The 17,084-nt window shown below is 38.9% G+C and overlaps 1 protein-coding gene across 2 annotated transcripts in view; it reads left to right on the forward strand.

Annotated features, from left to right (window-relative positions):
* NBAS (NBAS subunit of NRZ tethering complex) overlaps window positions 1–17,084 on the forward strand; it is a 331,461-nt gene that overhangs the window by 263,990 nt on the left and 50,387 nt on the right. For both annotated transcript variants that reach the window (XM_087437126.1, XM_087437127.1), the window contains 3 exons: window positions 9,015–9,233; window positions 12,119–12,321; window positions 14,396–14,485. In XM_087437126.1, coding sequence (XP_087293252.1) covers window positions 9,015–9,233; window positions 12,119–12,321; window positions 14,396–14,485 — 512 coding nt within the window. The remainder of the gene's footprint in view (window positions 1–9,014; window positions 9,234–12,118; window positions 12,322–14,395; window positions 14,486–17,084) is intronic.

Consider the following 17,084-nt stretch of genomic DNA (forward strand, 5'->3'; position numbering starts at 1 on the left):
TGTTTCTCTGCATCAAAAATAATTGTATAAATAGAAATTAACATTTAAAGTTTTTCTTGTGACCATAGGGCTCTAAGATTTTTTAAATTTATTCTGTATTGAGTTATTCTCTCAATTATTGCAATATACATTTGCTCAGAACAACATAGATGTGTTAAAATTTTGATAAAAATTATAAAAATAAAATTGAATTTAAAATGTACATCTTAATGAGGTGGGTAGGGCTTTAAACATTGTTTTTAGTTAGTTGATGTGCCCTTGGATGACTGTTACTTATTGCTAGATTGAGATTGCATTCAACATCAATTCTTTCCATTTTACGTTTGTATAGATATGAATATTTAAAAACCTAGTTCACATAAGTGGATCAGGAAGGAGTTTTGTCATAGCAATGCTGCTCAATTCTTTGAATACCCTCTAAGTTATCAACCAAAAATCACATAGTGATCTATTATTAAAAATTATTTTTAATGATTTATCAGCTGACAACTCAATTAGATCCTTCATAAATTTTGTTGAAAGCAAGGAATTGGAAACCTTGTGACATGCAAAAAAGAAATTTGTTATCCACTCCTTGGAGTCCTGTCACACACCAGTTTTTGTTTTTTGGTTTCTTTTTTGCTGAAGAAGGTTCGCCCTGAAGTCTTCCTCTTTTGCTGAGGAAGATTGTTGCTGAGCTAACATCTGTGCTAATCTTCCTCTATTTTGTATGTGGGTTGCCACCACAGCATGGCTGCCAACAAGTGGTGTAGTTCTGTGTCGGGGAACCGAACCCGGGTTGCCGAAGTGGAGCACTCTGAACTTAACCACTAGGCCACGGGGCTGGCCCCACACATCAGTATTTTTAATTGTCCCTTTGTTTGGTTTTCTGGAGCTTTTTAGGCTCCGGGACAATGTATGAGAGTCAGATTCAGGAAGAATGTGAGGCTGCCTTTCTTGTGTAAGTGGAGGAAGGCCCATCGTGAAAAGGGAGTTGAGAGAGAGAACAGGCGGACACCTGACCTCAGGCATGTTTTCAAGAAGATTAGTTTTAGGAAAGAGTATTTAGAGAAGCTGAAAATGTAGAAACTGATTTCCTTAAAACTGTCTGCACCAGGTACCCTTCAAAAAGGCTTTGTGTGCTGGTCGCACATATACCCAGTCTGAAGACCACTGGCCTATGGAAGAACATATGTTTCCCAACCTGGCACCCGTGGTGACCCCGGCCCCCCTTTGCGTCTCTTCTCCTGCAGGACACTCCCTTGCCTGAACGCTCACAGACCCTCCGTTTACCCCACCAAGGGCTTTTCCTTACCCCCAGAACAGTGCCTTTCCAGGTTTAGCATGGGAGTGAGACCGGAACAGGAAGAGTGTCTGACTTTTCTTGGCGGTGGGTTTGAGGAGGAGCTATGAGGAATCAAACTCCTGGGATATTTTGATTATTTCCAAAAACGCTTCTTCCTCATCTCCCGAATAGACCATTAGCTGCTGCTCTGCATCAACTCTTTCACTCCTGGGAGACCTCCCGAGGGCCTGAGCCACTGTTTTTGGTGCCAGTATGTTATATCCTTCAGGTGTTGTGGAGCGCAATAAAAAGTTGCGAGTCACAGCCATAGAACATTCTCTCTTACAAAAGCCTTTTTGAAGTCCTCACGCTGCTCTCTCTGCCTGAAATCCATTCCACCACCTTCTTCCCCACGACCTCTTGCTCGTCCTTCAGGTCCTGGTTCAGGTGTCACCTCCTTTGTAAAAACGTTCTTGCTTTTCTAAGACAGACAGTCTTTTCTTGGTGCACCCACATACTTAGTTTGTACTTCTGTCACATTTTATAAATATTTATTTTTGTGTTTGGCTTTCCCATGAGGATGTATGTTCTTCACAGGCAGAGATTGTGTCTTAAATTACCTTTATATCCCCTGTGCCAAGACCAAGCCGAGCATATGGTAAATATTGAAGTGTTTGTGCTTAGAAAGGAGGAGGGAGAGATGGAAGAAAAGTAGTGTGCGATTTTAAATGGGATCATGAGAACCTAAAAAGAGTGGATATCTGTCTGTCCTTTATTAGTCAAGGAAAATTTTTTCAATCTCTCAAATTAACTGTGATGTTAAAAAATATGTAAATAAAATAATTTTGCTTTTGATTTTCCCATTTTTATATCATTGCTATTAGCAATGTAAACAGTATGTAAACTCTGATTTTTCCACCCAACTCTGTAGGTAGCAGCTGGGTTTTTCTTAAGCCACCTGCCATTTTCTAAATATCAGCCTTATCTTCAAAGTCATGTTATGTTCATTTTAAAAAGAAAAAAAAAGTATCTGCTTAGCAAGATTTATCAGCCTTCAAGTACCTGCACATGATGCAAGTTGTCTTGGTGAATTTTGAATGAAGCCACTACCTGAAAATCATAGTAGTGATTGTGTCACTCATGTGCTTAAGATCCTTCCTTTCATGCCTCCCAGGCACGGAGATGATAAAGACGGGTCCCATCAGCCTGGCGCACAGGCCCCTCCTTCTTCCTCATTCTCGGACAGGCCTCTGCTTGCTCTCTGCTGCCCAGCCAAGCTGATTCACTCCCAGGTTCCCCACTTGCTCCTTTGACCTGGTGACCTCTTGGAATTCTTCCTTTCCTGTCTTAATGCCTAGTCACTCCTGAAGACTCTCCTTAGAAGTAGTCTCCTTCCGCAAACCTTTCCTGACCTCCCAGCCCAGCTGGGACAAAGTGCCCCTTCTGAGGCCCTCCGTAGCATCTCGTATTTAACCTATTGCAGTTTTATAATGATCATGCTTCTGTGTCTTCTTTTTTATCTCTCTGTATTTCCAGCTAGACTTTAACATACCCAGAGGCAGGGACCTGATCTAGTTTTGTGTGTGTTGCCAGCATCCAGCCCAAGGCAAACAAATGTACAGCGTGCTTTCACTGGGTGTATAGCGAATGAAGAAACTGAAAGTCACTGCTTGTTTAATGTCCTTGTGCCTCTTCCTGAGGGACGTCTGATCACCACGGACTGGCGTTGTCCTGATGGTATACTTCTGGTCCCAATTTTTTTGTTTTAAGTCCTTTGAAATATTGTTTTGCAATTTTAGTCTCCTAGGGCCATCTTACAGGAACAAGATCCCGCGGAGTCACTGGTAAATTGGAGACTTTTGACACATTCTGGACCACAAGTTTCTAGGGATGTGTTGAGAACATACCATTTCATTGCACTTTTAAAGGTTCTTTTTTCCCTTATACATTGATCAGAGTTGTTTAGTAATTCAGCAGCTATTTTCTGTTTGTCTGAAGTGTGCTGGACATTGTATTGGGTGCTGGGGTTACAGAGATTTAAAAAGCACAGTTCCTACGCTGAAGGATCTCATTGTTTAGTCAGAGATGCAGGCAGTGTGATACGTTCTTTGATATGGGTAAGCACAGAGTGCTTTAGGAATGCACAGGAGTAGTTCATAACCTGAGGAGGAGGTGATGTCAGGGATGCTTCCAGAGGAGTGAACTCTGAACTGATCCTGGAAGGACTGGCAAAAGGAGGCTTGAGAAAGAAAGACATTTTTTTCTCAGATACGTGTAGTTTCATATTGTTCTTTGAAATAAGATTCTCTTACAGTGTGCTTTTAAGTGGGGAGCAAATAAGACATTTCCATGTAATTGTTCTCAGTATACCAGCTGCCTTCAGTGGCTTCTGAATTCCTGTAGTTCAGATTCCGTAGCTAGCCTGGCACTGCCCTCAAGACCACTTACAATTGATTCTCAGTTCATCTTTCCCACTATAGCTTTTTAATATTACAGATCAGGGGATCAGTAAACCATGGCCTACAGGTCGGATTCAGCCCACAGCCTGGTTTTGTACAGCCCTTAGCTAAGACTGGTTTTCACATATTTTTAAAGGATTGTAAAAACTAACCAACCAAGCAAATAAACAAAATAATATGTAACAGAGACCATATGTGACATGCAAAGCCTGACATATTTTCTGTCTGGCCCTTCACACCCCTGCTCTATCCAAACTGCAGTGCTCACTAGTGATTATTTGTCTGTCATAAACTTTCCCACTTCTGCAACTCTGCTTTTGCTCTTCCGTCTTTGTAAAATATTGTCACTCATCCATTTTTCATCTATTCAGTCAACAAATTGGGCGTTTGTTACTTATGAGCCACCATTCTGGGCTCTGGGAACGTAACAGGGACAGACAATAAGCAAACAGAAACACAATGTATTAGTTATGAAGAACAGATAATGCAGGGTAAGGAGAAAGAGCCCACCTAAGGGTGGAGGGAGGGCTGGCTTTATAGAGTGGTCAGGGAGGGCCTCTGTGACATGGCAGCATTTATGCCGCGTCCTGAGGGAAGCACAGGAACGAGCCATGAGGATACCTGGAACATTTCAAGCAGAGGGACAACAAATGGAAAGGCTCTGAGGGACTGCAAGGAGGTCAGTATGTTTAGAGTGGAGTGAGAGTATGGAGAAAGGGGGGGTGTAGGGGTAAACAGGCAGAGTGAGGCGAAGAGCAAATCATATAGGGCCGAATTGGGCATTGAAGACTGGATTTTATTCTTAGTGAATTGGGAAACCATTAAATAGATTTGAGCAGAGGAGTGACATGATCAGATTTATATTTTTAAAATATTACTCTGCTACTAGGTAATGCTGGAATAACAAATTAACCCCAGTATCACAGTGGTTCAACACAGCAAATGTTAATATTCCCTCACGCTCCTAATCCAGTAAGAGACTGCAAAGGGCTCTATACCACAAAGTCACGTAGGATCCAGGTTGATGGAAGCTCTACCGTTTTGTGTTGGTGTCATCTGGGACCTACACCCTCCTCTACTGCCTGGGCTGGGAAAGAAGGGAGACTGGATAATGATACATGTGGATTACTTATTGCCTTGGCTCAGAAATGACGCCTGTCACTTCTGCTCAGATTGCATTGGCCGGAACGTGGCTCATCCTAGCTGCAAGGGGATTGGCAAATGCAGTAGAGTCCATGGAATGCTTGTGTTTGGCAAGCGCCACTATCTCTGCCACATTGGGGGACCAGTTAGAACCACTGCAATACACAAGAGAGGATGGTGGCTTGGGACAGAGTGGTAGCAGTGAAGGTGGTGGGAAGTGGGTAGAGTCTGGATGTATTTTGAAGCTAGACCCAGTTAAGATTTGTGAATGTCATGAATGACTCCTAAATTTTTTCCCATTCCCACCATCTTATCACCTATACTAGATATCATTTCTTTGACCTGGTTCATGTTTTTATCTCATTTTTCCATAGGCCCTGGGAAATAGATGCTCATTACCTGTTTATTGAATGATAGAACAATTTATTCACATATCTTTATTTTACAAAATCCACATTTTTTTAGATATGAATTACTAATTGCTGTTAGAGAATAGTTTAACAAATTCGTTGATTGGTTATTATAGTAATGATATGTATGAATGACATGTTAATGCTGTGGGCTTCAAAAAGAAGATTAAGAATAAAAATACCTTGTGGTTACTAGGGCTAGTTAAGAAATTGCTGTTTTTCACTCTGGTACATTTTGGTCAGTCTTTTTTACTTTTTGATCCTTCCATCATAGAAGAGTTTAAAGAAAATAAATCTATAAGATGTAAATTGAGGGTTAAATTTGTATTTCTTAATCTCACCCCAGAGTCTTTCACAGTAAACCTGTTTTACAAGTAAAGTGGTGAAAAGTTTAAATGCCCAGTTAACTAAAATGCCCAGTCAAATAAAAGCCCTTACATCTCTTATCAGATATCATTCTGCGTCTTAGAGTTCTTGGCTCTCTCAGGGAAATTAACTTAGGGTTGCATTTGTTTATACTCTATATTCTTAGTAAATGTCAGGTTATGTAGTTACTTTGATAGATCATTAAAAATAGGGGGAAAAAAAACTTTTCTGATGACACTGGTGATGAGATCAAGGAATTTAAACTCCAAAAAAATTCACTCACTTCTCATGGCCGACAGCAAGTTCTATGAAAACATAGACTTCGGGGTGAGGCCTAGACTGAATAATGCTGAGCAGACAGTCTACACGTGTGTAAGTAGATGGGTTATGCACCTGGATGTTGGAGCAGAGGACTTGCGCATGGACTGGCTGTAGAGGCCAAAGAAACGGGTGAATGAAGCCAGGGTGACTTCTGCACATCTTGGTATTGAAACATGATTAGGAGTTTGCTTTGCAAAGAAGAGAGAAAAGAGCATTTCAGCAAGATACGTAGTGACACCAAGGAAGAGGAAAAGTCTGTGTATCTGGAGCCTCAGGTGTGGGTTACAAGAAAACCGTGGGGCTACAGAGTTAGCTTGGGGCCAGCTTGTGGAGGTCCTTGAGTACCATGCTAAGAAATTTGGGGAGCTATTAAAAAGGTTTTTCTAAAAGGGAATTACGTGACACATTTATGAGGAAGATAAAAAACTAACAGGTGGAAAACGGCCTGTGTGTTATATCTGTTGGTCAGATTAAAGTTCAGCTTCCATTTATCGAGCACTTACTATGGGTAAGGCATTTTGCTGATTGTTTTACATATTATTTCATTTAATTTCTTAAAATGACATTGTACAGCAGTTGACAGTTTTCACAGTTTACAGATGAAGAAATGGCTTGAAGCGCATTGTCGAGTTGCCTGAAGTCACTCAGGGAGTGAAAATTAAGCACGGGTTTTCTGAGTTGAGTGCTCCTCCTGCTTGTCATATATTCCGGGGGTGGTTGACGATGGCACATTAAACCTCGGACAGCAGAGATGGCTTCTGGACCTGTCAGAGGGCGTAGAGACCCATTGCTTCTCCCAGGACTCTGCTTCCTGCGTGTGCGTGTGTGTATGTGTGTGCTTGTCCCTGTCCCTACCCTCTCGCCAGTCTATTGTTGAAACTCTCCCACGCCCCGCAGCAGGCTAGGAGAGTGTAAACAATTGGTCAGCTGGTGTATCCAAATAATTCCCCAAACTCATATTTCTTAAGGAAAAAATATAAGTGACTAGAAAGGCAAGGTTCACTGTTCTATATTCTTATTCATCCGTGCTTTTGTTCAGCATTCAGCCAGCGTGCACTCTATCATACACTCTGTCAGAGTCTGTGAGGAGGCAGAAATGACCAAATGGAAGCTGTGTGATGTACAGTGAAAAGGGAGCACGATCTTGGTAACCAAGGGATCTGAATTCTGGCTTTTACTCTTCTCAGTCACATGACGAACCTAAATGTATCACTTAACCTCCCTGGGGCTCAGTCTTCACATCCGCATCATGGGAGAAGTAGGGAGGTCTGTTGAACTAAATACAAGTTCTAGTATCTTGTGTTTCTCAGTCACAGGAAGGAGTTCACAGTTTATTCGGGGGACAAGACAGTAACATAACTAATACTTGCCAGTCACTGGTGGCTTCTGATTTACTTTTATGCCATAGGTGCTTGGAGGTAGCAATCTGGTAGGAAGAGGGGGCTACAGAACTTGTTTTGAAGCTGCATTTGCAAAGCAAACGGTTCGTTAGAATTCAATGGAAATAGTACTTTCCCAAAGGTACCTTTTACCAGTATCTATTATGGGATTGAGAAAATGTCAGCTATCTACATTATAAAACATTAATTTTGTGTAGAGAGACTTGGAGGGGGCTGATGGGAAATGGAAGGTGTGGTCACTGGTGCCATGTATTTATTGAAGCCTATGCCGACTTTTCAGAATAATTGGAGACGTACGGTGGCAGATTTTAAGAAATAATAAGAAAAATAAGATTTTGTCCTAAGGGACTCACTGTTTTTATTTTTTTTTAGAAAATCAACACAAAGTCCTTGTAAAGCTATAGTAAAATGTACTTGAGTAGTTGACAGGAGGCTAAAATCCAGGATCCAAAGCAGTGCAAATCAGTGAGGCCTGCAAAGGCCCCAGAATGGCTCAGAGGTGTGTGGTGCCTCCATCAAAATGGGTTAAGACTTGATTTTGTATTCTTGAGGGCAAGTGAGCCTAATATTTTTACTATTATTAGAAAAATATAACCCCTGCATACCTAACACAGTGCCAGTCACGTATCAGAATTCAATAAATACTTAATGAGTAAATGAGTGAAAACAACATTGTTATAGAAACTCTGGAAAGTTGAGAAGAACAAAATTGCTCATAATCCCAACACTTTAACATAATAGTCACTAATATTGTTTGTGTGTGGTGTGTATATATATATATATATTTTTTTGTCTTCAGCCATGTGCACAGGTATACTTCAGATTTTAGCATAAGCGTGATATAGACAGTTTCATAATTTCTGATTCCTAAAATTTAACATTTTATGATAAACATTTTCCAAATTGCTGTATTGTTTTTATAATTCTAATTTTAGTGACTGCATAATATTCTATCTAGTAATTTATCATAAGCTAGGTACTATTTTTCTTACTATTAAATGACAGATTGCTTTTGAAGCTGTATTTTTGTAGTCTTATTCCAGTTAAAATCTTCATACATGTACTTATTTTCTTCTTTTGAATTATTACCTTATAATAAATGATCAGAACTGGGAATTATGGTTGTAGAAATGACTCTTCCTTTTTGCACTGGCACCAATCTATTTGAATACTCATCACAACACCACCTGCTTTTGGGTATTAGCATTTAAAAAACTCTATATTTGCTAATTTAATAGTGCAAGTCGTACCCCACTTTTTGTTTTCTTCACAGAGGAAAAACTAGTATAACAAAAGTCCTATTCATTGGTTAAAGTTGTATATATTGAAATTCCACTTTTGTTCCCTCTAGCTCACCATGTCTTATTAAATATACCATATACAATCATGCGCCGCATAATGACTTTTCGATCAACGACGCATATGCACGTATACAACGTTGGTCCCATAAAATTGGTACCATAGAGCTTAGATGTGTAGTAGGCTATCCCGTCTAGGTTTGTGTATGTACACTCTATGATGTTCACACAACTACAAAATCGCCTAATGATGCTTTTCTCATAATGTATCCTCATTGTTAAGTGGCAAGTGACTGTATAATAATGTAGGGCTGGTTTGTCACACTGTTGTTTAATACCTTGTTTTTTTAAAGCTATCTGTGGAAGCACGTAAAGAGATGACTAGAAAGGCTATTAAGACAGTCAAACATTTTATTGAGAAGCCAAGGAAAAGAAATTCGAAAGAAGACATTCAAGAAGCTAGTGATTCTAAAATGACCTATGTAGATACCTTGAATCACCTGGAGAAATCACTTGCTCACCTGGAAACCCTCAACCATAGCTTCATCCTTTCTCTGAAGAATAGCGAACAGGTAATGAAGTGAACTCTTCCATAGGCTCACTTACTCAGATAACATCAGTATATTCTTTCATTTATCTTTTAAAGCTGGATTAGTCGTTTTGATTGGGTTTTCAGTCTTGCAGATATCCTTGAAATGGTCCTCAAACCTTTATCCTTTAGCCTCTTCATTATTGGTTGATTGTCAATGCAGTTTTCACTTCTTTTAGGATTTTAGGCCACTTAACACAATTGATAACCTGGGGAGGTGGGAGGTGTGGAAGTGGGAGAAGAGGGGCCTGAGGTGAACCCAGGATGGGTGCCCGGGGTGAGGGAGGGGTCCCTGAAGCTGACAAATGATGAAAAGACAATGGTTTGCAAGCTCTCCTTATAGCTGGTAAGTGTTTTGCTCTCCAGCGGAATAGTGATAGATTTTTTCCCCCTAATTTTTAGAAAAATTCAGAAAGAGCCACTCATACCTACTTCAACAGGTTTTTTTAATATGTTCTCATCTTGTTTTTATGTTGCATGTTTCCAATATAACTTTATTACTGATATGAATTTTTTGCCTAGTAGGATTGTTCCTAGTTGGTTTCTAGTTGAGACCCTCATGTCTGCAAAAGCACTGTCATGAGAATCAGGAGCCCCGGCCCTGAGGAGGTTTGAGGACCAGTGTGTAAGGACTGCTTGCAAAAACCCTCAGGAGCCTTTGGCCCTTTTGTTCTGCATTGTCACACAGAACAGTCGTGGGATTTTTAGATACTCATTTCCATAACTGAAAAGTTGACGAATCAATAAGTAAAGGGTTTTCATATAGGTGGAAACAATGTTTAGATATATAAATAATATTCCATTTGCACCTTTAGTGCTATGGTAAATAAACCTATGAGTGGCTGCTAACCTCCTCTGTTATTTTTCTTAGACCTTACATGTTTATTGAATTATATTCTTGGCTTTAAAAAAAAAATTCCTGAATAGAAATATCAGTCAGTGGAGAGGAGTTCAGATAATGAAACAAATGGACGTCTTCAAAATTTGTATGAGACACATAAATGCACACCCGTCATGGAAAAGATAATGGGAAGAATTCAAAAATTTGAAAACAGTTTTATTTCATTTTGTATTTTTCACTGCCTATTAGCCTGTCTAATGAATAGCTTTAAATAATGGTATGACCAGTATAGAAGCCTTTGCAGGGAACAAATTGGCTTTACCCTGGATTTTACCCTGCTGACATTTACAGTCCAATAATCCATAATTACAAGAACTAGGGTAAACTTGGAATCTTCAAGTAAAAGTGATTTATACTTATTAGTATAAAAATTTTAAAATACTTGTCTTATTTATTTTTTTAATCAAATACACTATGTTTAAATCTGGAGAATTGTCATTACTCTCCTTGGAATAAGTATTGTCTTTCAGTGATTAGAACAGTGTGCCTGGGCCAAGAGGGTAATTAACAAAAACAGCCATTTGTTTCAACTAGGCTGTGATTTAAAGGCACCAAATGGCTACTTGCAAATGCTGTTCAGTCAGACTGTGGATGGTCTGTAGTAGACTCTTCTGGTTCCTAAATTGGATGTTACTTGATTTTATTAAGGCACCTTTCATAGCAAACACTGAAATAACCTTCAGCCTTATACATTTGTTCCTTTTAAGTTCGGGCCTTGATTGTAACCTCTTTAATAATATACCCAGTGAAAGAACATCTGATATATTCGGGAAGGTTAGTGCAGTCTAAATTAAAGGCCTCCATCCTGTGGAGCCTCAGTTCCCTCTTGTCTCGGTAGGGATACTAGTAATTGCCCTACCGAACTCATAGGCACTTTTTTTTAATAGAAAGTTTCACAATGAAGAGAACAGTAAAGGAAATCTCATGTGCCCAACTCCCAGCTTCAACAGTTATCAAAACGTGACCAATCTTATTTCATGCGTACCCCTTCACCCCACTTCTGTGGATTATTTTAAAGGAAATCCCAGTCATTTCATTTTATCCGTACATACTTCCATATCTATTTCTAAAAGATACCTTTACGCATAACCACTACAACATTATCACAATCAAAAAAACTAATAGTAATTCTTTAGTATCATCAAATGTCCACTTAATGTTTAGATTTTCACATGGTTCTTTTGAAAGACAAAACAGTATAGTCAGGATTACTTGTGAAACTATGAAGAACCTGGAAAGTGTTATTAACGTTAGTGACCATATTTGGCATAATGAAAAGCAAAAGTTTGTGTCCTGTTTCTTAAATTATTTGTTGTCACGTTAGTTTGTACAGATATTATCAAAGAGGGACAGGCAGTGTGACGAGGTGGATGGGGGAAGGAGACTTGTATTCTAATCCTAGCTCCCTTAATGGCAGGCTGGGTGACCCTGGGCATATTAACTTAACATCTTTGGTTTTCAATTTTCTTTTTGATAAAATGGAGCTCATTAAAACTCCTTGCAGGATTATTCTAAGCATTAAATTAGATAACATATGTACAGTTCCTGGGTTTACAGAGTTGATGTTCAATTGATTATAACTGTTATGTGGTTGTAGCAAAATAATAATAATAGAGAAACTTGCCCTTAATGAGCATTACCTTGTGCTAAAGGACTCACTTTTTTGTTATCTCATTTAATGTTCCCAACACCCTCTATTCAAAAGAACCTATTGTCCTCATCCTCGCATTACAGATACTGACGTTTGAGATCATAAAGGCCCACTAACTAATAAAAGGCGAAACAAGGATTTGCACTCAAGCCTGGTAACCCTGGAGCCCAAGTTATTAATAACCACTGCATGTTCTTCAGTGTGGTTTGTGGTTGTAATGTGTTTGCTTTGAGAACCTTCTAAATATGTTTACTGTGTACATGTAGACACATTTAATTTCTATTGGATATTTAGGTGTTGTACCATGTTTTTGCAGGAAATGCTGCAGAAATATAGTAACCTCTATGATCTGTCCCGATCAGAAAAAGGGAAAATTCATGATCAAGCTGTGGCCATGTGTTTAGATGGTCAGCCTCTAAGAATGATTCAGCAGCTGCTAGAGGTGGCTCTGGGCCCTCTTGACATCTCGCCCAAGGATATAGTACAGAGTGCAATAATGAAAATAATTTCTGCATTGAGGTAAGCTATAAAATAGTCATTGAGGAAAACCAGAGGTGATATTTTGCCAATAATAGTGCTTGTTTTGTGGTTGTTATGGAGATAAAATATCATCATGCGTGTAGAAACATTTTATAAACTATGAAGTACTTTACAAATGTGGAGAGAAAGAATTTTATTAGATTTCTCAAAGTCTTGTGTCTTGAGAACAGAGAACCATGAAAATGTTTCATCATTGTTATTGTGTGTAATATGTCAAGAAACTAGCTAACTTCTGGTTAGACACTCTTCCTCCCAAATTATTCTTGAAATAAGGGAAAGGCCAAAATGGCATGTGAAGCAGCTAAGTGTCAAGTTGTCATGTGACTTCAGTGTGAATTTTTCAGATCTTGCCTTTTCTAATTCCCCTTCTTTGTAGCAGTGGAAAAATGGTTCCCAGAAGGTTCTTTTGAAGTACACAAGGCAAGGTTAATCATATACTGAAGAAATTAGACATCTGTTAAGTGTCTTAGGACATTATTTACCTGCAATTAATGGCATAAAACCGGCAATTGAGAAATTCTAGCTCTATGTTGATATGCTGGTCTTCGTAGGAATGCATCCAAGAGGATTAGAAAAGAGGGGAAAGTTACGCTGAGAAAATAATGAGGCATCAAGTGCTTTCTGTGAATAATACAATTAGGCTAAAAGATTTAGTTGTGTTTAATTTATTCTCCTTTTAAGCATTCTTTGTAATTCTGTATTGCTCTTGAGGAACTTTTTGATTAAATGCATGTCAGTTTTCAGCAGCTGAACCGAAATCAAATGAGCCTTTATCAGTTTAATTAACCAGGCTCATACAGTTTTCACTTAATGCTCTGAGGTATCTGGTAATTTTATATATAGAGAGAGAAATAAAATATCATAACATTTTTTAGAAATAACAAATGCCAAATAATAAAGCTTTGTCCTATTATTAACGTTATGTTTTGATGGTGGTGGTGGTGGTTATGAGAACCACTTTCCTCTTTCGAATGATGACAGATACTTGTTGGCCACATCTTGTACCTTTTGAGTCATAGTTATCTTTTTATTGTTTCTTAAATCGAGATTTAGGTGAAGCTCACAAAAATAAATATTTTGAAAAATTAGTGCGTTGATGAATTTAGTTGATTTCCTAAAAATTGCACATTTTCATTAAAATAAAATATGATGTGTGATATTTTTACATTTATAAAATTCTGACATAAATTATACTTCTCTCTCCTCCCCTGCACTGAGTTCTATTACTAAAGATTTGGTTCTGATCTAATAAATAGTATGCTGAGCACACAGAAGACATTCAGTAAATGTGAACTAAATCTCAGTGGTGGAAGGAAAGGGAACATGAGGAGCTCAGCTACCTCTTTTTCAAAGGAAAAGAAATTTCTCCTGACAATGTTCCTAACATTTGCTTTAGAAAGTTCGTAAAATTTAGTGGGTATAAAATAACAAAGGCATGAAAGTAACTGAATCCAGCAGTTGATTTTAATCATATCACTTACATTATTCAGAAAAGTTACCTAAAACTTCTTTTTCCTGTGTTGCATTTTTGAAATTCACTAGAGTTCCAGACATACACATTTGTAAAATGAGCGTAATCGTAGTACCTGTCTCATGGGCTATTGGGATTATTAAATGGCAGAATGTATGTAAAGCACTTAACAATGCCTGATACCTGGTAAGTACCATGTAAAAATTAGTATTTTGAAAAAAAGACAAATGGAGAATTTAGATGATTATTTCATATTTAATGCTTAAAATAGCTGATGTATTTAATGTTGGTTGAATGTTTTTTGAATGACAACATGCAAATAGATCTTGTTATTCTCTTGAATATATTCAAGCATATATTAGACTGTGAGCTCCTAAGGGCAGAAAATGTTTCATTTCCATATCCTCAGTCTATAGCTTAGGGCTCGGTACATTTGTCGACTGCATATCCCATGGATGGCTGTGAGCTGGCAGTATACCGTGTCCGAGTCCATCTGGCTTCATCAGAGTGTAAAGGCCAAACGTATTTCTGAGGCTTGAGCGACACTCTTCTGAATCAGGTCTTCTCTCTTTCCCTTCACAGTGGAGGCAGTGCTGACCTCAGTAGGCCAGGGGACCCGCTCCAGGTCCTGGGAGGTGTTGTTGCAGCAGTCCGTGCCAGTGTGGACAGTGGGTAAGACTGGAACATGTTTGTGTATCTCATTAATGGCTTTCCTCAGCATCTTAGAATTACTTTTAATATCCATATTTATGAAGCTCCCAAGACTAAGCAACATTTCTAGGCGTTTCTGAAGAAAGAGCTGAGCACTTTCTGCACAACTAAAGAGTGGCTCTGCGTGTGGAGACTTGGTTTCCCTGGCTGTGTGCTTACCCCATCATCTCTGGCAGGACGCTCGCTGAGCCTTGTTTGCCGTGGAGGGCACGCTCTCTTCTTATCCCTTCCTGTGGAGACCAGGGAGGGGAACTGCTTTGAGCTTCTTAGAAGAGAAGGATTCACATCCCCTAGAGGTTAACTGTGTTGATTAAGCATGGAAAATCCTAGAGTGTATATATTATATTATTTTTAATAAAGCTTTATATATGTTAGATCTGTCTTGTCTGAGGACAAAGAGTATTCAGGCCTTCTAAGTCTACAAAGGTGTGTTTCTAATGTCATTTTTAGAAAGACTTTTTCATTCAAGTGCAATAGTAGCAATAGGAATAATAGCAACAACAAATTAACAGCTATGTACTTCCCAGAATTTACAAAGATCTTTCATATGTCTAATAGCCATGTCAGCCCTGTAAGGCCTCACCCCAATTTTCTTTTTTTAATGGAAAATGTTATGTAATAATAATAAAGATATGTTTGAAAAAATTCCCCATGCTTCCATTCAGTGATATAATTGTTTTTATTTGCATATTACCTTCTAGTTATTGTTCAGTACCAGATACATTTTTGTATAGTTTTGATCAAAATCTATAAACACTTCTATTTTATTTATTTGCTATTGTAACTCTTTCCATTTATCTTTGTGGATTTAATGATTATTATTTTTTTTTTCAATTTTTTTTTTATTGCAGTAACATTGGTTTATAACATTGTATAAATTTCAGGTGTACATCATTATACTTCTATTTCTACATAGATTACATCATGTTCACCACCCAAATACTAGTTACAACCCATCACCACACACATGTGCTGAATTATCCCTTTCGCCCTCCTCCCTCCCGCCCTTACCCTCTGGTAACCACCAATCCAATCTCTGTCTCTGTCTCTATGTGTTTGTTTGTTGTTGTTGTTATTTACTACTTAATGAGGGAAATCATACGGTATTTGACCTTCTCCCTCTGACTGATTTCACTTTACATAATACCCTCAGTGTCCATCCATGTTGTCACAAATGGCTGGATTTCATCGTTTCTTATGGCTGAGTAGTATTCCATTGTGTATATTTACCACAACTTCTTTATCCATTAATGATTATTATTTTTGATGGCTGCATATGTTGTTGCCATTTTCAGATGAGGATAGAAAGGCTCAGAGAGAGAAATTGACTTTTCCAAGAGTCACAGACCTGGGAAATAGAACCAGGATTCCACTCTGGCTCTAAATCATAATTTAGCTCCCAGATGCCTTGATAGCATATTTCTACGCATTGCTGTGTGTCCGAGGTTTGAGTGAAAGAATAAAGGATATGCCGTATAGGTGAATATGGAAAGACATTGCAAGCAGGACCCACTACTTACTCTGCCTTTTGCCTTGCACAGTTTCTCTAAACCCCTCTGCTTGTGGTCTGTAGGTAGTAAGGAAGCTACAGCAGTGGCTAATTTAGGCCTTATTCTAAAGAGAAATTTATTTATTTTCTGCGTGTTTACCGTGTGCCATGCTCTATGCTACGTCATGAGGAGTTAGATATGAGTAAGATATAACCTCCAACCCCAAGGAGCTCAGAATCTTGCAGGCATAGCCCTAGTTACTATACTATAGAGTAGTAAGTGCTATGCAGAAAGCAAGGTGGAGGGAGTGGTTTATTCTGCCTGGAGAAGTCAGGGCAGGATGCACAAGGGGTGACCTTGGGTCTTGTCTATGAAGTAAGAGTATGTTAGAAGGAGGAGGTGGTTAATGGTACTCCAGGCTGAGGAAACAGCCTGAGCAGCTGCAGATGCATTGGATAGCAGAGCAGGCAGAGATGCTGCATGGGGAACACTTGCCACCTTCTAGAGGAAACATCTAGCTGTTGCCATTCCCGTCACAGCTTGTCAGTCAGTTCTCAGGCAGCGGCCCCCCAGTGAGCTGCTGTCAGCAGGGCCGCTGCTTTCAGGTGATGCTGACCTGGATGTTGGCCTCACATGATGAAAGGGATCTTAACGAGCACGGCTTTAAGCCCCTTCCCGTCGGGTCCCTCAGTCTTGTCCCGCTAGGGACGTCTCAATAAGATTAGAAGGCAGTGTTTTTCTTAGTGAATTTCCAGCCAAATGTATAGAAGAATCCGACTTGGATCTCTTGAATACAGACTGTTTTTCTTAAGCTTCGATTTCCAAAGAGGAAGACATCACGGAATGGGGAAACCGAATAAGCTCTTACTTTTTATTCCAGAGACACAGAATAACAAAGGCTTCTTAATGGGAAAAAAAACAAAAAAAAAAAAAACAAAAAAAACTTCAGTGAAAAAAAGAACAAGAGGAAGAAAGACAAAGTCATAACTTTTATTCCTGGCAAGTGTTTTTTGAATCCACAGAGTTAAACCTGATACCCTTGGCTTCAGTTTCCCTTTTCAACAGTGTGC

This window comes from Ceratotherium simum, chromosome 11, assembly GCF_057802395.1.
Source record: "Ceratotherium simum simum isolate JZ-2026a chromosome 11, ASM5780239v1, whole genome shotgun sequence".
In the NCBI taxonomy this organism is placed as follows: Eukaryota; Metazoa; Chordata; class Mammalia; order Perissodactyla; family Rhinocerotidae; genus Ceratotherium; species Ceratotherium simum.